The sequence below is a fragment of the Cervus canadensis genome, chromosome 4 (genome assembly GCF_019320065.1).
Source record: "Cervus canadensis isolate Bull #8, Minnesota chromosome 4, ASM1932006v1, whole genome shotgun sequence".
NCBI classification, from domain to species: Eukaryota; Metazoa; Chordata; class Mammalia; order Artiodactyla; family Cervidae; genus Cervus; species Cervus canadensis.
The window spans coordinates 26,463,326-26,489,250 of record NC_057389.1 but is presented as its reverse complement, the minus strand read 5'-3'; the positions used below and the strand labels follow the sequence as shown (position 1 = coordinate 26,489,250).

General features: G+C 38.0%; 1 protein-coding gene across 2 annotated transcripts in view; it reads right to left on the bottom strand.

Moving 5' to 3' along the window:
- HAPLN1 (hyaluronan and proteoglycan link protein 1) overlaps positions 1-25,925 on the bottom strand; it is a 77,016-nt gene that overhangs the window by 5,559 nt on the left and 45,532 nt on the right. For both annotated transcript variants that reach the window (XM_043464718.1, XM_043464717.1), the window contains exon 3: positions 7,454-7,825. In XM_043464718.1, the coding sequence (XP_043320653.1) occupies positions 7,454-7,825 (372 nt within the window). The remainder of the gene's footprint in view (positions 1-7,453; positions 7,826-25,925) is intronic.

Genomic DNA, 25,925 nt, shown 5'->3' with positions numbered 1-25,925 from the left:
GCATTTCACAATGAGCTATTTGGTCTGGTAACTTCAGTGATTTACCTATTTTGCTAAGCATTCAACTCAAGCCTCACAATTATCCTTTCTGAAACGATTCATCTGCAAATTATAGTTTTCAAGTTGCCCTCCCTGTGAACTTACCTTTTGCATATCTAACAAAAACCTAATTAAGCAGTCTTATTTCATATTAATAGGGTAATTTTTTTACAGTCAGGCACTTCCATAAAAAGCATCCTGGCTCTCTTATTCTTTTGTCTCAGCTTTTACTGTAGCTTAACTTAATCCTATTTTTTTCTCTCCTTGAACAATATGACTAAAATAAAAGCTTTACTTTTTAAATATTTCTATTACTATTTTTCAGCTTCCATATTCATACATTGCAAAGTGAAACTAAGCTTTTCTAAACATTGATATTGCAAATAGAAAACAAAAGCCTTTAGAAGTTTGTCCTATACAAGGTAGGTACAAAACAGACATCTGCCAAAGGGACTGCCAAAGAATTAAATATTTTAGAGGACAAAACCCCTTAGTAAATGTAAGCACTTGGTGAAGATTTGGCGCTTGACTTTGCCTGGGAATATGCAACAGTTTTCCAAAGCATTTCTTTAGGTTGATTCAAATCAGATTTTTATAGGAGATGATTGAGCTGTCTCACAACTTTCTGCACAGTTTCTTTAAAGAATAAGGGTTGCATCATAAAAAAGAAAGTTGTATCATTTGTTGAACTTTATGAAGGACCACTGAGTCAAAATGTCTCCTCCACGGTTGCTAAAAGAAAATTAATTTTGCCTTGAATTTTTTATTATAATGAGTAGTAATTCATATTTTAGCATGTGGAATGTAAAAAACTGTGACTCACACAGTAATTTGGTGGATTATACCAAATGTGCTATTTTACGAGACTGCAGACCTTGTGCAAAATGGATGCACAATCTACTAATAGTGTAACTAGTTGCACAGAAAATGTTTTCTTTTATCAGTTGTCCTGGAAGATTCTACAGGAAGAAATTTCAAGAGCCTAAATCAAGTCATGTTCACTGAAGGCCTCTGCAGGACACATTTGTCCCTGCAGGGCAGTCCAGCTGGCACCATCCACTGGAGGCAGAGATCCAGGAAGGCTTCCTGATCTCATCCTGCCTTCTCAGGTTCTTGGCTGAGAGATCTGTAAGCTGAATTGGAGCCAAAAGTAAGGAGGAAAAGACTCTGTTGGTTGCCTTTGCCCCCTGTAGTGGGGTGGGGAAGGCCTGGAGGCGACTCCTTCTAAGAAGGGCTGTGCCCAGGCATCCAACTAACAGCCTAGTCAGCGCTGAGAAGGAGCCACTTTAGTGTTCCCAGTCCCCTCACGCTTTGCATCCTCTTTTCTCAGCAAGTCCAGAAATGCCAATGGAAAAGAAAATATTCCATTTTTCCAGTAAAACTTTCCTTGGCAGCTAGACCTTAAGTGAGAGAAAATCTCAACGTATACGAACACCCCCATTTCCCAAATAGCTCGAGACGGTAACATTGGAGAAAGCAGGATATTTTAATTTGTAATAGTTTTAAAGACCTAGGCAACCTCTCAAGTTTTAATTCACCAGACTGATTTGGTGAACTCCCATAGGCATTGGGGAAATTTTTTCTGTAGTCATTTGTCCTTGATTAACCATTGAATTATGTTTGATTTAGTTCCAAAAATAGTGTAATATATTTTTGAGTTCCTTTTACATTTAACATAATTTCATGCAATCATTTCTCAAAGTCAAAGTGTAACCCTATATTAAAATTTCACTCTTTTTCAATGGTAAGAGTAAATGGTCAACTTATAGTAACTCAAAAAATTTACTTAGCAGATTTTAATCAATATTTGATGCTGGAAAGAACAAATTCTGAGTAAATCAAGGTCAATTTCCACATCCTCACCAACATTTTAAAAGTTTCACTTCATTGTACACATTTCAACAATCAGATGTTTTGTATGGGTGGGGGCATTTCTGGAACATGTTTGTTAGTATTTTATTTATTTACTCGTTTTACTTCCAGCTAGTTAAGATTTCAACATCTAAGACTATAACTGCAGAAACTTTCTTGGCTCTGTGGAAAAATGTGCAATTCCTACAGTTGAATTATGGAGCAAATGGTGATTACTTTCATCCAGCATTACAAAAATAAGAAAGTTAAACTTTCATGAGTGAGAAAGAAAGGTATATGATTATTTTCCAAGTATGATTATTTTATACTTATATGTCAAAATATAATCAAAAGCTCTTTACTTTTCTCTGAAAGGCTGGTATGCATTACTACAAAGGGGATTAAAAAGAAATATCCATCACATGGAAAAGGATAATATCAAGTGATGTGAGTAGTTTAGTGAATTAAAATATGTTTTAAAAGCACATTCTTTAAGACTTATAATTGCACAGTCCAGTTCATCTTAGTTGTTGGCAAATATCATTTTGTTGGATATGTGAAAGGTTTTCATGCCATGGTGTATATTAAAGCTAAAGGAAATTTCAGTAACTCCATAAAGTAAATCTTTTTAATAATAAAATGGTAGAGGCCATGCAGAACAATTTTACTTTCCACAGTACCTCTCAGAATGCCTTTCAGTGTTACATACATATATGAAGTTAGCTTTCTATTTCTAAAAGATCTCAGACTGTATTTTTGTGAATTAGCCCCATTTTCATCAGTGGAAGACCAATACAGTGGGAGATTGGAAGTACAAATATCATGTTTCTCATATCATTATCTATATATTTATTGGTTGCTCAAATGAATTCTGTAGGCCAAGCTACTCATGAATTTCTGGTGACACTCTCCTTGTTATATAAGGCTTATCTTTTGCTGGGTGTTGTTTCTAGCAATGTGGGTAATTTGGTAGTAATCAGAGGGCTTTACCCTATCCAAGATTCTATATGAAAAAAAATTATGTTTCCACAACTAATTCCAACTCATATGTAGGTCAGTTTTTCAAAAGGGTTTACTTTTTTAAAAAAAAATCAGTGTGATTTGAAAAACAGACTTAAAATACAACTAAGAGCAGGCATTATGCTGAGTACTCTAGGATACCTTGAGTTTGGGGTGTAGTGTCTTTCTGCAAAGAGTCTATGATTGTGCGTATACACACACACACACACACACACACACACACACACACAAATCTGACTCCAAGATAGAATAGAATCTCATAAATACAAACCATATGATTTTGGCATCTTGAAGTAGAACGATTTTTTTCTAATTGGGAAAATTCTTTGAACGACATAGCATTTAATCTGGTATTAAAGGGCCAATATGATTATAGACATTGTACATTTACAGTTAGAAAGGCAGCTTAATTATGACATTTAAAATGATACACTTCCCTGGTCTTATATATGCATGTTAGAAGATTGACAAGGAGCTTAAGCAGAACTTGCCTGATTGGGTGATGACCCTATGTAAGGATGTAATTGATAGTGAAAAAAGGTCAGAACCTGGAATAAAAGCTAATAAATGATAACCACAAGGTATCGCTTCTGCTGCATGTGGTTTACCATAGCCTTCCAATTCTTATGTATATAATTGCTGCACTGTGAGCATCTACCCAAGACTAGGTGGAAATTGTCAAGTCCCTCATAGTGTCTGTCCTTAGTTAGCAATTATGGTTCCTCAGATTTTATTCTATGATGGCACTGTGTCTGTCATTAAAATTTTTGTAGTTTTATTTTAAAATGAATTCTTATTTCAAGTTGAAATATATAGATAAAATAATATCCTGGATTTTTCTTGAAAATTATTCAATGGGAGTAGATAAAGCAGGCTAAAGTAAGATTGGCTATCTGATGACACTTTTTGAAGCTGGATGATTATATATAGAGGCACGTTACACTCTTCATCATAGTCTTTCTCCTTTTTCAAATGTTTGAAATTGGTGCTAATGAAAAGTTAAAAAATTTTATCCCACCCTATAGCCATGCTGAGCCTTAAATCAGTCAAACTGGATGGCATCTGTTACTCACATTTTGGCCTTTGAAGAGTTTCTCTTTCAACCTGTGATGTTCTCTTTCCCATTTTATCATGCTTTCTATGCTATGAAGGTACCAAGTTCACTTCTCACGGTCCATATCAAGTGTCTCTTCCTTTAGAGTGCTTTCCATTGCATGGCCCTTCCTTTACATGCAGGCTTTTTTGTATTGAAAGCATAAACCCACTATATCAAACATTCACTCACTTATAAACTATTTACTGGAGAAGGGAATGGCAAACCACTTCAGTATTCTTGCCTTGAGAACCCCATGAACAATATGAAAAGGCAAAAAGATATGACACTGAAAGATGAACTCCCCAGGTCAGTAGGTGCCCAATATGCGTCTGGAGAAGAGTGGAGAAACAACTCCAGAAAGAATGAAGAAATGGAGCCAGAGTGAAAACAATGCCCAGTTGCGGATGTGACTGATGACAGAAGTAAAGTCCGATGCTGTAAAGAACAATATTGCGTAGGAACCTGGAATCTTAGGTCCTTGAATCAAGGTAAGTTGGAACTGTCAGACAGGAGATGGCAAGAGTGAACATTGACATTTTAGGAATCAGTGAACTAAAATGGACTGGAATGGGTGAATTTAACTCAGATGACCATTATATTCCATTTAGCAGGTGAAAAGTGAAGTTGGACAAGTTTGCAAATATTTACAAAAAAAACGTGATTAGAGTTACAGTAGAAATCTGTGGCCTGAGAACATCATAGCTGGGGGTGGAGGGGATAGGGCTCAGGGTAGCATTGGTCTTTGATCTTATTTTTAAAGGATTGTATTGTCTCTAGTTGTTCAGAAATGGATTCATATAGATAATGTTAAATGTGGAACTGTCAGTCACTTCAAGGCAGATCTTCTGGTTAATGACTGTTTCTACTTTTCCTATAGTACACAAGAGGATGGAAGGACACTCTGCAATGAAGGGGATTACCAGCTGTAATAGACACACCAATTAACACAGCATGACTAAAAGACAGTCCCTTGATCACCTCCCAAATAATTCTGGGGCCTTTAAGAATCTTTAGAAAGCTTCAGAGGAACTGAGACTATCAAACACCAGTGCCTTTCTGGAACCTCTATTCTTTTACCCCAACAAAAACTTTCTCCTTACTGCAAACCCCCAGATCATAGTAGATAAAAGCAATGACTTCATTGAGTGCCCTTGGAATCAAATCTAGTCCTAGCTCTTACTCCTAACCATGTTACCTTTGGAAAGTTTTCCCCAAGTTTCAGCTGTCCAGGGGTATTACTGAAAGTGAGCAAAATAAATATGCATATGATTAGAGCAATCTGTTTGTACCTACTTACTTTAACAAGTTCCACCTTATTTTAAAGTACTTACTTTTGAAAGTATCTTAGAATCTTTAATGGACTGTAAGATTGTGGAATGAAAGGAACCATGTTTTAGAATTTTTTGTTTCTCATGGTACAACAACAGCACTTTAAAAAATATTTATCAATTAAATTGGTTTCTTGGGCACATTTACTTAGTTCATATGCATATAAGTTATATGGTAAAGAAGTATCCTGAAAGCATGGAAAACATGGAGATTTGGGAAGGTGCAGGGCTTATATAGGAAAAATTACTCTTCTTACAGTTCCCCTTCAGCATATCTAAGTGTGTCTTAAAGGAAGTCTCAGTTTGACTATCGAGTGTAGTATCCTCTAAAAATGTGCTAAATTTCCTTTTCAAAGAGACAGCAGGCTTCATACTCAAAGCCATCGTCAAGCCGTTATAATTTAGAAAGACCTTATATTCATTGTACTTATTTTTCTGGTTTCCTTCTATTTCTGGCAAGTTATATTGTTTTCTATTTATTTAAAGTGTATTGTTAAGTAAGTGTAAGGAGATAACAAATATGGCATATGAGTTACTTAAGTTTAGGAAATACTGTGGTATATAAACATGGACTTTAAGAAGAAAAACTAACAATTGATAATATAGTTCAAGCTATTGTTCATAGATTGGAAGCCAATGTACAATATGGATAAGTAACTTGATCTGGTTACAAAACATATACTGACAAAGCTGGGACTAACATAAGCATCTTAGTCCTCCTAGTTTCCATTGCCTGATGCCCCTTTGATAACAGAAAGTGACCCTCAATTAATATTTGATGATTACTGTCTTCTCTAAGCCAACTACTTCTTTCATCTTTAATAATGCCAGTGTTCATGGATATTAAAGTGAATCAATAAACACTCTAAGTATAAGGTGGTGTGCAATCAGGAGCCAAGAACCACAGATAAGAAAAGGTCACAAAAATGCACATTACAACATCAAGCAATGTATCAGACACACAAAGCTGATAAATCTGTACGCATGTAATGGTACTCTATTAGATTCAGAAGGTCACATCTTCAGTGGTATGCTAGTGGACAAAATAGATACTTTTCCAAAAGCCACAAATCTGTCCTAGAATGTAGAAGGAACTTATAGCAAACACATACCTATGGTTTATATAAGGAAGGACTATTCCATTAATGCAGTCCAAATTTGTTCTTTCATGTAAAGAAATGCTCAAATTCATGAATGAAGAGTGTCTAGAGGTATATCATTAACTAAGGGGAAGCGTAGAGGGCTTTGGTATAGGCAAGACAAGATGGCATATTTTATTTTTTAGCTTTGTATACATTTTGGTCTTTGAACCTACTAAGAGTGTTGAGAGTGTTAATTGCTTAGTCATGCCTGACTCTTTGTGTCCCCATGGATTGTAGCCTGCCAGACTCCACTGTCCACGGGATTCTCCAGGCAAGAATAACGGACTGGGTTGCCATTCCCTTCTCCAGGGGAGCTCCCTATCCAAGGATCAAACCTGGGTCTCCTGCATTGCAGGCAGATTCTTTACTCTCTGAACCACCAGGGAAGCTGAACTTACTGAAAGTATTGCATATTTAAGAAATAAAACTTCCTCCAAAATGCCTTGACCATTTGCTATTCAGTGTCTAGGAGACTCTGGACCATTAACAAATTTACCTCTTTCCAAGAATGTTTAAATAAATCTAGAGGTTACTTTTTGTTAAATTAAGTTTTCACAGTTATTTTACAGAATACAACTAAATTTATTTTAGTTAGCAGATGTCCTTCACAAACTTGCCATTATTTTGAAACTGAGACAATTTTAGAAGCATAATAAAAAGCCTCCACTCTGCATTTCTTAATAACTATGTAATGAGATTTAAATTTTGAATGGCATAAGGCAGTTCCTGAATATTGTTAATTCAGTTACACTGCACATTTCTTCTACTTGCAAATAGCTTCAATTTTGCATATAACCATTGTGTATAAATTTCAAATATGAAAGCTTGAATTGTAGATAGACTGCAAATTACAGTAAAACATGCTTTACATGGACTTTTGGTTTCTCACATCAGCACTGGGATAACCACTGGACATTACTTGTCATGAAAAAAAAGCAAGGATTAATTATCATTCCTAAGTTTAACACGATACTTACCTTGTAAATCTAATGCTACCACAGCAGTATCATCTTCTAATCCTTCAATCACCTCACACTTATATCTCCCATAATCCTCTAGAGTAAGGTCTGTGATCACCAGAGAAGCATCATTATCACTGCCTCCTTTCAGAAACACTCTACCATGGTAGCCTCCATAGGTTTTCTTGTGGTATCCCATGGAAACAAAGACATCCACTTCCTTGAGGTAATCTGAAGTTAGCTTGGTCCACTTAATCCGGATTTTGTGGGTTCCTGAGCCAAATGCTGTAGGGTCTCGGTAAAATTTACACGGCAGTGTAACATTGCCACCTCTGTGTGAGAACACCTTGGCTTGTTCTGCTTCCACCAGCAGACGGGGGCCATTTTCTGCTGTAATTGGAAAAAAGAGAACAAATTAATATGCTTTTAGACTTTTATAATATTAAATATACTACCTATAGAGGGTATCTGGTGAAGAGTAGCATTGAAGATAAGCTTCTCTGCCTTGTTGAGCAGTGACCTCCTTTAAATTACAGAGAAAGGTACCTCTAGTACCTAGTGGGGTTCTATAAGATAGTCATGTCGTTTAAGCCACTGAAGAAAGGGAAAGTTGTACATGACAATCAATGAGAAATAGTGGCTCTAAGATTCTACAGTCATCTTAAGTTTGAGGATGTCATCATAAATTCCTTTTTTCTTCTATATTTAAATATAAAAATGTAGAAATAAGACTAAGAGAAGTGATGGGGAACCATAATTATTTCATCGATATAAACCCAAAAATTCAAATTGGGTAAATTGATCTTTCCTCAGCTGAACTTTCTAATACAATAAGCCTGTATTGTATTTAGGGAAAAGTTTATGGCAACAGATTAATGTTCATTGAACTGTTCTGGCCAAAGAACTTAGAATGTTCTCCCATCTCTGCCTTCAGATATACATCTGTGATATGCCATTCTGGCGCATTTCAAGCAACATGTATGTATTTTATTTTCACACAAAGGCTAGACCTCAGAAAGCCATTTTTAGTGAATGTTTTTTTAAAAACTCCAGATTTTGAAATATATTCCTCAAACTTTGAATGGTAAAAGTGTATCCAAAGTTATATTTCTTTTCTAATTAACCAGATAGTTATTTGTTTCTTTATTCCTTTAAATCTCCTTCTACTGTGCCTCTGCTTTTTCTGTGTCTTGGTTTACAGAATCTTCTCACTTCACTTCTGCCTTGACTTGCCCTTTAGCTTCCTTCCTCCAAGGACTTTATTGCCTTCCCAAGAGCACCGTGATATTCCTAGCCTGCCAAATCAGCAGGGCTGCCAGGCTCTGGATAGCCAGTTGTTATTTTCAGATCTTGGCTTTCTCTGGGGTTCCCCCTGGTTCGCTCATTGTGCTTTTGACCTTGATGAGCTCTCTTGAGAATATGCAAGCTTTGAAAATGAGAAAGCGCTACAAGAACTCCTGGATGCACATACCCTCTCATCTACACACAGCTTTCAAAGGCTGCCAAAGCTGCCTTTCAGGCAGTCTTTCCTTCTTTAGGCTGGAGGTTCTGAATCAACCTTGGTCATGAATCATTAGTGGTATACAGGTAGGTCATCAGGCAGAGTAGTTGGTCATCTCCAGACAGATCTCAAAACTAAGTTTTGAGATTAATTATTTAATTAGTTATATGTAACTTTCAGATTTTAAAATAAAGTGTCCAAGAATAGACACACTGATTCCATTTTTATTATAAAGCAATCAAAATATTAAAAAATAAGCATATTTAATTTATGTCAGCTCTAATCTTCAGAAATGGAATAGTTTAACCACTTTTAAAGCCATCAGTGCCCTACTTTGAATAGTTTTTTAAAAAATGAAAGGATAGTGGCTTAATTATCCAGCTTAAAAAATCCTGGCTAAAAAAATCCAGCTCATTAAGCATTTCCTTTGATTCTCTTCATCTTCTTATTTAGGCCCATAGATTCATAAGACATAACAGGTGAATCTATTCAGCTCTACTGCATGTATGATATTCCACCTGCAATATCCTCAATGACCACACCCATGTTCTACTTAAATATTTCTAGTGTCTTCTTTCTGGGAGGAGGAAAAAGTGCTGTTTAGTAAGTTGCTCAGCCATGCCTGAGGCTCTACATGGATCTACCCAGTACCTTGGGAGGACACCTGGAGCTGGGTCTTTCCATGATGGGACTTGAGACATGACATGGAAGTGAAGTCAAAGTCAAAGTCACTCAGTCGTGTCTGACTCTTTGAGACCCCATGGCCTATACAGTCCATGGAGTTCTCCAGGCCAGAATACCGGAGTGGGTAGCCTTTCCCTTCTCCAGGAGCTCTTTCCAACCCAGGGGTTAAACCCAGGCCTCCCACATTGTGGGTGGATTCTTTACCAGCTGGGCCACAAGGGAAGCCCATATAAGACCTTCAAAAAGTTGAAGTTTCCTGATTCTCTCAAGTTTTTTTTTTTTTTTTAATCTTTTCTCTTATATTGGAGCACAATTGATTAACAATGTTATGATAGTTTCAGGTATACAACAAAGGAATTCAGTTATACATACACATGTATCTGTTCTTTTTCAAATTCTTTCCCTATTGAGATGGTTACTTAATATTGAGCAGAGTTTCCTGTGCTATAAAGTAGATCTTTACTGGCTATCCATTTTAAATATAGTAGTGTGTACATGTCAATCCCAAATTCCCTAACTATCCCTCTTCCCTACCCTTCCACCATAAGTTCATTCTCTAAGTCTGTGAGTTTGTCTCTGTTTTGTAATTAAGTTCATTTGTATCATTTCTTTTTAGATTCTGCATATAGGTGATATCATAAGGATAGTTCTCTTTGTCTTACTGTCTCACTAATGATAATCTCTAGGTCCTTCCATTTTGCTTCAAATGGCATAATTTCATTCTTTTGAATGACTGAGTAATATCCCATTGTGTATATATACCACATCTTCTTTATCCATTCCTCTCTTGTTGGATATTTAGGTTGTTTCCATGGCTTAGCGCTTGTAAACAGTGCTTCAGTGAACATTAAGTGCCTTTTGGACCATGTTTTTCTCTGATATATGCGCAGGAGTGGGGTTGCTGGATCATATAGTAGCTCTATTTTTAGTTTTCCAAGGACTCTCTATACTGTTCTCCATGGTGGCTGTACAAATTTACATTCCTGCCAGCATTCTCTCCACACCCTCTCCAGCATTTATTGTTTGTGGATTTTTTGATGATAGCCATTTTGACTGGTGTGAGGTGATATCTCATTGTAATTTTGATTTTCATTTCTCTAATAATTACCAATGTTGGACATATTTTCAAGTGCCTCTTATCCGTCTTTATGTCTTCTTTGGAGAAATATCTATTTAGGTCTTCTGCCCATTTTTTTGATTGGATTGTTGATTCTCTCATGCTTTTTACTTTAAAGTCAAAGCTAATGCCCAAATGGATTGGGTTAAGGGGGTGTTACAGTAATTAGGAAAAAGGGCTTTGATGTATCAGAGACCTTGTTTTAACCTCACCTTTTCAGGTTTCTAGCTGTCTAGCTCTGAGCAAGGGGTGTAACCCCTAAGGCTCAATTTCTTTATATGTGAATTAGAGATAGTAATATCTACTATGTACAGTTGACATAAGAGACACTGAAAGCACTTAAAATAATAGCTGACCAAGGTATTACTCTGCGTAGTTTTTCCACTATATTTTTCCAGTATGATACTGCCTGATACTGCATATAATTTTGACATATATTAACCTTCCATGGTTCCATTATAAAGTTTTGAACCATGTGGAGTAAAAAAATACATACAAAGCCACCTGTGTTATATAGGAAACTTGGAAATTATTGTGTGGTTTAGCATAATCATAAGGTATTCCAGAATGAATACAAGGCCTGAGTGTTTTATAAATTAAAGAGTTAAAGCACAGATCAAAAGTCTTGTCTAAAGGGCTGAAACTTCTAATTTTTTCTGAGGTTAACTATAAATCATCTTGTAGTGTTTTAGAAGTATAAACTTCTGATTTTTTTTTTTATTTTTTTTAAAGTACTATTTACTTATACTCTAGCATTGTGAGTAGATGATGACTTATGTGGTAGAATGGTGAGAACTAAGCAGACACCAAAAAGCCATTGGATTCCCACAAAATAATTTTTCTAACAAGACTGCTAGAATGTATAAATTTCTACCATTCTTATTTTTTGGACAGCTGGGGTGTTGAGGTAATAGATGCCAGAAGCCCTGGCTGAAATTCAAAAAACCCTATGAAAAATATGTAATGTATAACACGTTGAGTGACTGAAGGCCATTAATGTTCATTAACCTAAATCCCCAACCTGACCTTTAGAACAATGCATTTTATTAGTTTGCTTGCTTTTAGAAGCTCAACACTGCATATTATAAAGCATTGAACACTGCTGGTGGGAGTGGCCTATTGTAGAGCAGGTAAGATGTAGGAAAGAGCAGGGTTCTGTTGCAGGCTCTGGTAGGGCTTAGCTGTTTGAGTGACAGGTTTATGTCATGAGACCATTGAGCTTTAGATTTGTATCCAGCTGCCTTTGGCAGGTTGTCATGACAGGGATCAGCCAGGAAACACAGAAAGCTGGAGATGGGGAGGGCAGGAACAAAGGGAACCTATAATGCTGAAGACAAACTTTGCACAGTCGTGCCTAGAGTAAGTTTTGAATCTGATCCTTAGATTCAAAAATGTGAACTAGTTTGAAATTAATGTTTAAATCAAAACTATTCAATCAATAGGGCACTTGAAAAGCAAATCAAATGCAAAAGATAAAAATAAACCTTGATCATCAGAATGAGTATTGCTTATCCCTTAAAATTTTTCTTTGATTAGAAAAACCTAAGCAGCATATATGTGCTCATTTTAGGGGCACTGAATTTTTTAAAAAGTCTATCTGTAAGTTACAGGAATTTCACATTTTTATTAGTGCGTGTCAATGACATTTACTTGAAAAGATTTGATGACCTTCAAGACCACAGTTGTCTCCAGGGGAAACAGCAGGGCTTCATTATTATTTTATGAATTCTGCTGTGAAGTCTAGAGGACATCATTCAATTTCACCAAATTATGAAAGCAATGGCATGACTGAACAACTGATCTCTGTGTCACTCTGTAATTTAGAGGAAATCTTTTAAACAATAGGACAAAAACAAATAGTTGGAGAAAAACAGTTTAGAAATATGGTATGGGAATATTACCTATTGTTCTTAGTTCTATTAAAAGTGTAATCATGGTGGGGGTCAGGTTATTGATAAGGAAATAGAGATAATAAAAAAGGAAAGGTGTTATGAGTCTGAGTTGGTCTTTTAAAAATAAATAACTTTTGGATTTTACAAAACAACCACTCCTGGTATTGGTTACTTTCTCACTGGTGTATAATGAAGGAACCTCCAAACTTTTAGATTTTCTAGACCAATAAAATGTAAAAAGAATCCAAACAGACAAAATGGAGGAATATATTTAAGATGGCTAAACAAGAACAAAAAAACACTCCCAAGGAAAAATTCTACCACTATCATTTGATTTTTTATTTTCTACATATAACATAAAATTTGCCATTTTAGCCATCATTAAGTGTACAGTTCAGTGTTATGAATTATGTTTACACTATTGTGCAACCACCACCAACCATCTATTTCCAAAACTTTTCATCACTCCAAGCAGAAAACTAATTCCTCCTTTACATCCCAAGCTAGTCAGCAGACACTCAAGTGCCAGCTCCACAATGAGTCATTTGAAAATGCTTCATAAGGGTTTAAAAATGTTTCCTTATTTTTGTGGTATTTGTTATCACTCTGGTAGGTTGAGATGTGTAAGACTAACACTTTGGAAACTGTTACTTCCCTTAGGCTAGCCAGCCTGTCCAAGGATGAGCAACCAGGCTCGATTTGTATCCTTATGCCTGTGCTTACCACAGTCTACTGAAAACAGTCATTCTGTCTGTTTAATGACAGTCTCTCTAGTGCACATCTTGTTATATTGTTCCTCCAGCATCAAAATAGTGCCTGGCCTATGATAAGTGTCTGTACTGAATTAGACTAGTGCCGCCCAGAGCCTGCACTCAACTATGGTAGTAGACATGGACCCCTGCACATGCTTTATACCATAATATAACTCTAAGATGAAAACATTTTTATAAAAACAGCTAAATACATGTATTAAAGACACAATATTTAAAAAGAAGAAATGATTTAGACATTTATCTCTCATGGTATTTTACACATTACATTTGAGTAGGATATATAATTTAGGAAAAAATTATCTTACTCATTAACCTTTAACTCTTTATAATTACAGTTAGTCCTCCATATCTGGGTGTGCCTCTTTTGGGATTCAGCCAGTTGGGGGTAAAAACTGTTTTTCAAAAAATGCCAGGAAGTTCCAAAAAGCAAAATTTGAATTTGTTGTGTGCCCAGCAAGTATTTACATAGCATTTACATTGTATTTAGAGCTATTTGCATAATATTTACATTGTTTTAGGTATTATAAGTTATCTAGAGGTGATGGAAAGTATAAGGGGATGATGGCTGTAGGTTAGGTGCAAGTACTGCAACATTTTATATAAGGGACTTGAGAATCTGAAGATTCTGGTATCTCAGGTGAGTCCTGGAACCAATCCCTGGTGGATACTGAGGGATGATTGTATTTTGTTTCCTTCAGACTGGAATAAACCTAATTGTTTCTGAAGTTGCTTACTGGGAGTCAGAAACTCCCATCATTTGGTCTTGATTCTGATCTGTCTAGTAAGCTTTGCATCAGAAAGTTTTACAAGGTTCACCCCCACTGTTGCCACCCTCCACTTCCGCCCCCATCCAGCCTTTATTGCCCTTCCGGAGGGCAAACTGCTTTTAGTTTATCAGAGACAGAGCTTTAGTTTCTTCCCCAACTCTTCCTGACTGTAAGAACTCTGGGTCTCTGTGACTCAGTGCTTCAGGAAGGACTACCTGATGAGGGTAGGAAAGCGTCTCTAAGGAAGATCATTTCAGCCCTCTGTCCTCAGCGAGTTGATCTGAGTTTGAAATCCTGTTGGAGTTATCCCTAGCTCATCTTTACTTTCATCTGGAGTTCAAACACTGATCTGAAGACTTGTGAGATTATGTGTACTTTTGACCGTTTGTGTGAATGCAAAAGAAATATATATATTTGCCTAAACTAAACTATAGAAGGAATCACTGGAAGCCCAAGAAACTAATAACCATGATAGCCTGTGGGAAGATAAGGTAGCTGTGTGGGTAGAGAACTCCTGAGAGATTTTCACTGTGTATACTATACTTTCATATTTTAAAAACTTTTGAACTGTGTATATGTATCACCTGATCACACACTAAACAGAAATGGTATAAAAATACACAAAATGGTTGAGGGAATTTAATTGACAAAATAAACAAAAAAACTTTGCCTAGAAATACACACAAGAAGCTGGTAGCTAGAATTGTAGTATACCATTATAATTGCAGGATTATAATTTTGTAGAAGACCTATGGTTCGGTTAATTATAATGTTATCTTTAAACAGGTCTTCAAAACATGGAAGTTTTATCTCATTTTTTCCCCCAATCCTTTAAGATGCTGCTGACAAAGGTACTGACTGTCATCCAGTTTCGACTATAAAGGAAGAATCTAAAGCTGAAGATGAGGTAAGTGAAGGTTACTCTTTGCTGTAAAGTGCTTACTGCTGTTTCTCACCCTCTGTGACGCTGCCTTTTGGTCTCAGAGGCTACAAGAACATACTCCTGTCAATACCCCTCCACCCTCTGCCAGTACCTACCTGCTCTCTAACCACTGTATAGTCTTTGTCTCCTGTTAGTTCCTGTCAGCGGAGAAGACAATGGCACCCCACTCTAGTACTCTTGCCTAGAAAATCCCATGGACGGAGGAGCTTGGTAGGCTGCAGTCCATGGGGTCGCTACGAGTCAGACACAACTGAGCGACTTCACTTTCACTTTTCACTTTCACACATTGGAGAAGGAAATGGCAACCCACTCCAGTGTTCTTGCCTGGAGAATCCCAGGGACGGGGGAGCCTGGTGGGCTCTGTATATCCCCAGTGCTGGCTTCGTCTACACCCTACTCCCCTGACTGATCCTCCTACATAGCTACCCCAGACCCCAGCTAATGATTGTTTTAGCTTTAGATCAGAATGTCTCCCCCATGATAGCTTATCAAAGGGGAGGTGAAAGGCATTTCCCTCTGCTGGTTTCCCTGGTAACTAATGAATCAACCTGATTTTACTTCGCCCTGTAACTAATAACCTTCCCTTACCCCTGGGAGCGAAGACTACAGCCAGGTCCTGTCCACTCTCTGCCACATACAGTGGGGTATTGCTCCAGGACCTTGCTTCAGACATGTAAGCTCCCTCATCCATTAAACCATTGATGACTTCGTTGCTGATTTCAGGCTCTTTCTTCAGTCTTGAGGCTGGGCAAGTGCAGGGCTTGTAAGCCTATGACGTTCAACCCAACACTTGCCTTAGAGCTAAAGCAATTCTGTGATGGGTGCCCAACACCAGAATATAGCATTGTTTGGGTGATGTTGATCTTGTACGTGTACCACATTATTATCATATCCAAGTTCTATAGTGAAAAAATAACAGTAAGTGCTATCACTATTTTTTTTCCATATATTTTTATTAGTTGGAGGCTAATTACTTTACAATATTGTAGTGTGTGCTATCACTATTTTAGAGCCTATAGGTTTTTTTTTCAGAGACAGTGGAAATCCACCCCACCCCCACAAAAACATAACTTAGACAAATTTTTGCCATATAAAAAGGTAAGCTTCTTTGCTGGAAATAGGCATAAAGAGCCTTCAATTAGCTCGAGGGCATCCATTGAATCCAGTTCAAAAATCTGTGTTCTGAACTGTAAACCCAAAACTGTTACTATCTTGAAAAATATTGTCTGTTTTTAATTCCCTTTTCTTCATCTGTTTTGACCAGGAAGAAGAAAAGTGTGGTGAGGGTGTTCAGCTCTGTTCTGCTGACCAAGTTCTTTGTGGGCTTTTGTCTTTGCACATTCATTCTTGTTTCATCTGTTATCTCAGAAGCTATAGTTTATTGATTAAGCCTATGAATTATGCCTCTTACATTGTATCACCTAAGCTTTATGGCCTCGGTTTCCTCATCAGGAAAATAGAGTTAAGTCACCTGCCTCCCAGGGTTCTCATTAGGATCAGAGGAGGTCATACACTGAGAGCTTAGCCTAGTACCTGGCACCCTGAGTGCCCAGTAAATGTTGGCTCTTACTAACAAACACACACTTAGTGGCCCAAGTGTGCTAGGTGTGCAAACCAGCTTCTGTCTTCAACGTTGTCTTCTTCACTGTGCTCTTTCGGAAGACAGTTCCTAAAAGTACTGATTCTCAAAAACTTGCACCTCATCAACCTATGGTGATTCTCCTAGTGGTTCTTAACAGCGTAGGAGCTTAATTCAGGACCACCACTTTAAAGCCTTAAAAACAAATCAAAACCTGTATCTATATAATCCAACTTCTTCCTGCCTCTTCCTCAGTTTTCTTTGGGGTTCCAGACAGTCTTCATTTGGGGGTAGGGGTGGAATGTATGTATACGTAGCTGTCACCCCCACCTTGCTCCTCAAACTTCTCTTCAGAATCACTACGGCAGCCTGTAAGACAAGTTTCCCCAAGGCTCAAAACCAGAGCCTTTTTTCATAGTGATTTAATTTCTGCTGGAACATAGTTATATCAACTGAATGGAACAAGATGGGAGCCGTTTTCACCTACCGCTTTGCTCAAAAGTTTTTAAGAGAAGGCTGAGATGGAGGTTGTATGATTCCTGGTGGGTTAGGAGCACAAGAATCAGCCTGCCTGAGTTTGAACATCAGTTTTACCACTTAATAGCCAAATGACCAGGAGCAAGCTACAGATGCTCTCTCAGTTTCAGTGAGGATAACCACTTTTATACAGTATGGTGGGGAGGACGGACTGAGATGATCTAGGTAATGCACATTCTATTGTGGATCACACATGGTAAGTGGTTTTAAATGTTACTATTAATTTATCAGTATTATTGCCATTGGTAACTTCAATATAACTGGTCCCCAAACTAGAGACAGTCATGCTAGCTGTGTCAGGCCAGAGATGTTTGCATTTGTTAATAATTTTCAGAATTTAAATTTATCCTGTTATCAATGATTTATGGAGAATGAAATAGCATTTGATTTCCATTATTTGAGACAGAATAAAACCAAATTGAGAAAAAAACACCAAATTGAGTTATCACCTAGAGAAATTAAGAAATACATTATAAGAAAATAAAATTGATTGTTTCATTAACAGTAAATTACAATCTTTGAAGAAACCTGCTTTCCAGGATTTTAACTGTAATACAGGCTTATTTCAAAGGGTATGGAGAAACTGAAACATTAACATGAGTCATTCTTCTTCATTAGGCTGTAATTAACCATAGTCCCTAATTATTAGAAACACGTCTTCATGTGGTAAAGGGCCCAAATCTACTTGTCTCTGCTCAGACTGCTTCCATTTTGTGGTGAAATGTAAGGTCAAGTTACCCATAATTTGCAGAAAGGACAGTGTTGGTTCTCTACATTGCTATGGTTACTGTCTTCATTTAGTGTGCAAAACATCAGGATAATACTGTCCAGAGTCAGTTCTGGAGGCAAAAGGGAACTGTTGGTTTTTACTTAATCGATGATCATGAATTAACAGCCTATAATGTGTCAAGAAGCGCGCCGGCTGCAACGGACCGTGCAGAAGTGTGGCCCCGAGGAGCTACCTCTCGCAAAGGTCAGGGTCGGTGACCGAGAGCGCCAGGCTGTGAGGCGCAGGAGCGGCTGAGAGGAGCTACCCCACGTCCAAGGTCGGGGCGGCGGCTGCGAGAGGAGGACCGAGAGGAGCTACCCCACGTCCGAGGTCAGGGGCGGCAGCAGAGAGGAGCTACCCCTACGTCCAAGGAGCGGCGGCTGCAAGGGCACAGGAGGGCCGAGAGGAGCTACCCCACATTCAAGGTCAGGAGGGGCGGCCGTGAGGAGATAGCCCTCGTCCAAGGTAAGAGAAACCCAAGTAAGACGGTAGGTGTTGTGAGAGGGCATCAGAGGGCAGACACACTGAAACCATAATCACAGAAAACTAGCCAATCTGATCACAGGACCACAGTCTTGTCTAACTCAGTGAAACTAAGCCATGCTGTGTAGGGCCACCCAAGACCAACGGGTCATGGTGGAGAGGTCTGACAGAATGTGGCCCACTGGAGAAGGGAATGGCAAACCACTTCAGTATTCTTGCCTTGAGAACCCTCTGAACAGTATGAAAAGGCAAAATGATAAGATACTGAAAGAGGAACTCCCCAGGTCGTTAGGTGCCCAATATGCTACTGGAGATCAATGGAGAAATAACTCCAGAAAGAATGAAGAGATGGAGCCAAAGCGAAAACAATACCCAGTTGTGGATGTGACTGGTGACAGAAGCAAGGTCCGATGCTGTAAAGAGCAATATCGCATAGGAACCTGGAATGTTAGGTCCATGAATCAAGGCAAATTGGAAGTGGTCAAACAGGAGATGGCAAGAGTGAATGTCAACATTCTAGGAATCAGCGAACTAAAATGGACTGGAATAAGTGAATTTAGCTCAGATGACCGTTATATCTACTACTGTGGGCAGGAATCCCTTAGAAGAAATGGAGTAGCCGTCGTGGTCAACAAAAGGGTCCAAAATGCAGTACTTGGATGCAATCTCAAAATGACAGAATGATCTCTGTTCGTTTCCAAGGCAAACCATTCAATATAATGGTAATCCAAGCCTATGCCCCAACAAGTAACGCTGAAGAAGCTGAAGTTGAACAGTTCTATGAAGACCTACAAGACCTTTTAGAACTAACACCCAAAAAAGATGTTCTTTTCATTATAGGGGACTGGAATGCAAAAGTAGGAAGTCAAGAAACACCTGGAGTAACAGGCAAATTTGGCCTTGGAGTATGGAATGAAGCAGGGCAAAGGCTAATAGGGTTTTGCCAAGAGTACGCACTGGTCATAGCAAACACCCTCTTCCAACAACACAAGAGAAGACTCTACACATGGACATCACCAGATGGTCAACACCAAAATCAGATTGATTATATTCTTTGCAGCCAAAAATGGAGAAGCTCTATACAGTCGGCAAAAACAAGACCGGGAGCTGACTGTGGCTCAGATCATGAACTCCTTATTGCTAAATTCAGACTTAAATTGAAGAAAGAAGGGAAAACCACTAGACCATTCAGGTATGACCCAAATCAAATCCCTTATGACTATACAGTGGAAGTGAGAAATAGATTTAAGGGACTAGATCTGATAGACAGCCTGATGAACTATGGACGGAGGTTCGTGACATTGTACAGGAGACAGGGATCAAGACCATCCCCATGGAAAAGAAATGCAAAAAGGCAAAATGGTTGTCTGAGGAGGCCTTATAAATAGCTATGAAAAGAAGAGAAGCGAAAAGTAAAGGAGAAAATGAAAGATATTCCCATTTGAATGCAGAGTTCCAAAGAATAGCAAGGAGAGATAAGAAAGTCTTCCTCAGCGATCAATGCAAAGAAATAGAGGAAAACAACAGAATGGGAAAGACTAGAGATCTCTTCAAGAAAATTAGAGATACCAAGGGAACATTTCATGCAAAGATGGGTTTGATAAAGGACAGAAATGGGTGGACCTAACAGAAGCAGAAGATATTAAGAAGAGGTGGCAAGAATACACAGAAGAACTGTGCAAAAAAGATCTTCACAACCCAGATAATCACAATGGTGTGATCACTCACCTAGAGCCAGACATCCTGGAATGTGAAGTCAAGTGGACCTTAGGAAGCATCACTACAAACAAAGCTAGTGGAGGTGATGGAAATCCAGCTGAGCTATTTCAAATCCTAAAAGAAGATGGTGTGAAAGTACTGCATGCAATATGCCTGCAAATTTGGAAAACTCAGCAGTGGCCACAGGACTGGAAAAGGTCAGTTTTCATTCCAATCCCAAAGAAAGGCAATCCCAAAGAATGCTCAAACTACCACACAATTTCACTCATCTCACACACTAGTAAAGTAATGCTCAAAATTCTCCAAGCCAGGCTTCAGCAATACATGAACCGTGAACTTCCAGATGTTCAAGCTGGTTTTAGAAAAGGCAGAGGAACCAGAGATCAAATTGTCAACATCTGCTGGATCATCGAAAAAGCAAGAGAGTTCCAGAAAAACATCTACTTCTGCTTTATTGACTATACCAAAGCCTTTGACTGTGTGGATCACAATAAACCGTGGAAAATTCTGAAAGAGATGGGCATACCAGACCACCTGACCTGCCTCTTGAGAAACCTGTATGCAGGTTAGGAAGCAACAGTTAGAACTGGACATGGAACAACAGACTGGTTCCAAATAGGAAAAGGAGTACGTCAAGGCTGTATATTGTGACCCTGCTTATTTAACTTCTATGCAGAGTACATCATGAGAAACGCTGGGCTGGAAGAAGCACAAGCTGGAATCAAGATTGCTGGGAGAAATATCAATATTCTCAGATATGCAGATGACACCACCCTTATGGCAGAAAGTGAAGAGAAACTAAAGATCCTCTTGATGAAAGTGAAAGAGGAGAGTGAAAAAGTTGGCTTAAAGCTCAACATTCAGAAAACTAAGATGATGGCATCTGGTATCATCATTTCATGGCAAATAGATGGGGAAACAGTGGAAACAGTGTCAGACTTTATTTTTGGGGGCTCCAAAATCACTGCAGATGGTGATTGCAGCCATGAAATTAAAAGATGCTTACTCCTTGGAAGGAAAGTTATGACCAACCTAGACAGCATATTAAAAAAGCAGAGACATTACTTTGCCAACACAAAGGTCCATCTAGTCAAGGCTATGGTTTTTCCAGTGGTCGTGTATGGATGTGAGAGCTGGATTGTGAAGAAAGCTGAGCGCCAAAAAATTGATGCTTTTGAACTGTGGTGTTGGAGAAGATTCTTGAGAGTCCCTTGGACTGCAAGGAGATCCAACCAGTCCATCCTAAAGGAGATCAGTCCTGGGTGTTCATTGGAAGGACTGATGCTGAAGCTGAAACTGCAATACTTTGGCCACCTCATGCGAAAAGCTGACTCATTTGAAAAGACCCTGATGCTGGGAGTGATTGGGGGCAGGAGAAGGGGATGACAGAGGATGAGATGGCTGGATGGTATCACCGACTCAATGGACATGAGTTTGAGTAAACTCCGAGAGTTTGTGACGGACAGGGAGGCCTGGCGTGATGCGATTCATGGGGTTGCAAATAGTCAGACATGATTGAGCGACTGAACTGACTGAACTGAACTGAATGTGTCAAGTATTAAGTTTAGTGCTGAAACAAAATGAAAAGTAAATGGAATACAAATGCCCGGGTAGGCAAGACTGAGAGAAGTGAAGGGAGCACCACAGTCCAGAAAATAACAGAAAGTGGAAGGGACTGTACTATTAGGGCACACACGCTCCATGCTAAAGGGAGTGGGTATTGGTTCCCACTGATGTCCAATGAGAATGCAGCCTGAAAAACAGCAGGACTTTCAATGTTTCAGCAGATGCTAGAAATGCACATTTTAAGACAAATATCTCCTATTCTATTTTTAAACACTTGCAATTCATTTAGATTTTTTAAAGGTACATGCGAAAACAATGACCACACATCAGTGATCAGAATTTAGACTCAGAGGTGAATATGTGACCTTTATCACTTCCTTCACCTACCTCCCTGCCCCACTTGATGCTGACGGTTTCCAAACTTCAGACCAGGGCAATCTCCTTGTCTCTGCCTGCATTTCCCCCCTTTTCAGGTGATCTCGCCTAATCCTATGGTTACACATATTTATGTACTGGCGATCCCAAAGCTTTCTACCAGTGTACTTTTCCTTGAGCTCTGAAATAGTAAATCCAACTACTTGCTGGTTATATATTGGATGCCAAACAGATAACTTGAGTCCTCCTCTCCTGTCCAAACTTGTTCTTCTCCCAGTCTTCTCAACTCATTTTATGCCTATGTCATCCATCCATTTGTTCAAGTCAAAATCTAGAAGGTGTGTTTGATGTGCCCCTTCCTTTCCCTAATCTCTTAATTTCTATGTCTTCGTTCCCCGCCCCCCCAAACTGGCTCATCTCCATCCATCTCCACTGGTCCCATCCTGGTTCACACCACCATGATTTCTCATCTAAACTACCTCAAGACCCTTCTAAATGTTTCCTCACTTTTACACTTCGCCCATCATAATCCAGTATCCACCTGGTCTTTTGTACATGGGAATCATAGTACGTCAGCCCCTTGCTCAAAATCAAGCAGGCAAACAACACCATTATGAACAGAAGCCTCTAGAAGTGGAAATCTCCTCACTTCAAGGATATGTTTTCAATGATGTTTCTATTGATATTTAAAATCTATGATTCGTTAGAAATAAGATAGGACTCTTCTTTCTTTCCATCTCCTTCACCCCATCTGAACACTTTACTGGAGTAAATGCTCTCAGTTCTAACTTGCTCTGTTAATTTTTTCTCGATGGACTATGGTCTTTCTGTGTTTTTATCCTTAATGTCCTTGTCTTGCTCGAGTGGACAGTGTTTGGAAAAGGTAGGTAAAATTCTTGTTTAACTCAGTGTTGTTTAGCTCATTTCACAGCATCATCCTCTAATATGTAAAAACATACGACTTGGAGCTTATACATGTGGTAATTAGTCTCCAAGTAAGCACTGAAGTTAACAACCAACATGTTTAGTTAAAACAAGATTAAAATGGCTCCAATTTGTACTGGTGATTTGAGAATTATTTTTGAGAACATGTGTATTTAGTGTCACTACCCCATTGGCTTTTCAGGTGGGGCAGTGGTAAAGAACTCAGATGCCGATGTAGGAGATGTGGGTTTGATCCTTGGGTCAGGGAGATTCCCCTGGAGAAGGAAATGTCAACCCATTCTAGTATTCTTGTCTCAGAAATCCCATGGACAGAGGAATCTCTCAGGCTACAGTTCATGGGGTGCCAAAGAGTTGGACACCACTAAGCATGCATGCACATACCACACTGTAGCAATACCAAATACACAAAATGTTTTTGAGTGATTTGTATAGAACTTTTATATTTCTTGTGCTTTCATTGTCTTCATTTTGAAATAAAAATGCTCGTATCATAAAGATTTCCCCCCCACCAGATATTTTCACTTTTATATCTCTTAAATATTCTTAACTTCTTAGCATTTTGATAGATTTTTGTATTCCAAAGTACATTCTGAAAAGAGTAGTTTCCATTTTATATTCAAAATAAAGAACCAAAACAACAAAGAAATCTAAATCTATTTTTTCTTGATAGCCCCTGCTAACAAGTCAGAGAAACAGGAAAGTCAGAGAAACATAGCATGTTGAAATTACTCTAACATTAAACCACTAAGTTATAGGTTAATACAAGTTACAACCAAAGAAAAACGCTTCTCAAAAAAAAAAAAAAAAAAGAAAAAAAAATAAAGAAAAACGCTTCTCTATTTAATTGACTTTTTCTGGGGAAAAAGAAAAAAAGCTTTGGGAAAGTTTCCAAATAATCATTGACTCCCCACATAATTTGCCAATTTCAGCCCCCAGAATGGAACAGAGAAAGCAATGACTGTTTTAGTGTGAATTTGCTGCTACCTGAAAATATTAAATATACGTTTTTATACCCAGAAATATTCCAAAATTCATTGTTTTAATAGATGCCTTATAAATAACACAGAATTCAGACTTTTAGGTTACTTAGTAACAAGATTAGAAATATTCTTAAAACATATTTTATGGGTTTAAAAAGTATGAATACAGTTTTATAATAAGATATTTTTGTTTGGCAACTAATTATTCTTTTCTTCATATTTCCACCTCTACAAACACTTATTTTAATTTTTTTTTATTACCTTTGATGTTCTAATAATATTGTCATTAAGCTCATTGAGGAGACGGTCTGTCCTACAGAAAATAACTCAAGTGTTTTGCACAAAGAGGGCCAGTGTTTAACAAATGCCCAAATGAGTAAATTATTTCAAAAGATACACAAATGTGAAGAAGATTGGGCCATGGGCTAGCAGATGCAAAGTTGGCATGAAAATATACATATATATTTCTGAATATAGATTAAAGGATTTATCAAAAGTATATATCAACCTACAACCAACCTATAGTTTTTGCTTAGTTGAATGGCAGTTATCCCAGTCAATAGTTCTATATTCATAGTGATGTCTGCCTTTCTCTAGACCATAAACTTGATGAAGACAGATTGTGTGTTCTGATCATCTTTCTATTCCCAATGCCTATTTAGGTGCTTGCTGTAGACTGAACATTTGTGTCCCCCCCCCACCCCACCCCCAGCTCCTCCCCAATTCATATATATTGCAGCCTGTTTCCCAATGTGATGATATTTGTAGGTGGGGCCTTTGGGGGTGATTAGGTTATGAGGGTGGAGCCCTCATGAATAGAATTAGTACCTTTATTAAAGAGGCCCAGGATAGGTCCCTTGTCCTCTTCTGCCAGGTGAGGACACAGAAAAAAGATGGCCATATGGCCATGCTAAACTAGGAAGCCAACTTTCACCAGACACCAAACGTGCCAGCATCATAATTTTGGACTTCCCAGCCTCTAAAACTGTGAGAAATAAATTTCTATTGTTTACAAGCCACTCAGTCAATGGTATTGTGTTATATGGCAGCCTGAAGAGGAGTATATGTGTATTTGTGCAGTATTTTGCAAATATATATGTATATATACCTGTATATACATTTTCATTCTTTTGTGTTTATTTATTATATATATGGTGATATTCTTATTTTGATCAAATGATAAGCCTGTGTTTAATGTAGTAAGTTCTTATTAGTATATTTGATCTTACATCCTAAAGTAAACAAAGAAGAGATTTTAGCATTAGGGTGTTGCTAATTTTTATAGTTTCATGATGAAATTCTCTGATATTTTTTAGCTAATAATTTCTAGATAATATTATTAATAGTGTATGTATTTAGATAAATGTAATTTGGAAAATGTAGTTGACATTCATGGATTTTGCATTTGTAGCTGTAAATAGTATACAAAAATAGTACATGATACCTCAAAAAGAGAAAAAGAAATTATAATTTAACTTTTAATAACAGACTCATATAGTCTGAGTCCAAACAAGTTTTAAGTGAAAGAGAGAACACATATCTAGTTCTCCCACTAAACTCTGGCTCTGTAGATAGTTTATGATCATACATTATTAAATTCACTTTTGATCCTTTCTGCACCACCAGATCTTGACTCTGCAGATATTACATAAAGAACATGATAGCATTGCAGTGACCACATGTAAATCAAATATTCTTCAAAGTTTCATGCCCACATTAGGAGGATTGCTGCATCATGCCTCTGGTTGATTCTCCTGGAAGTAAGATGTTATGTGCAGTGTGGGAGCTATGAAAGCGACCAAACAAAATTTGCTACCAAAACTCAGAATCCTCTTATCTGCTGCCTCTCATTCTACAGAC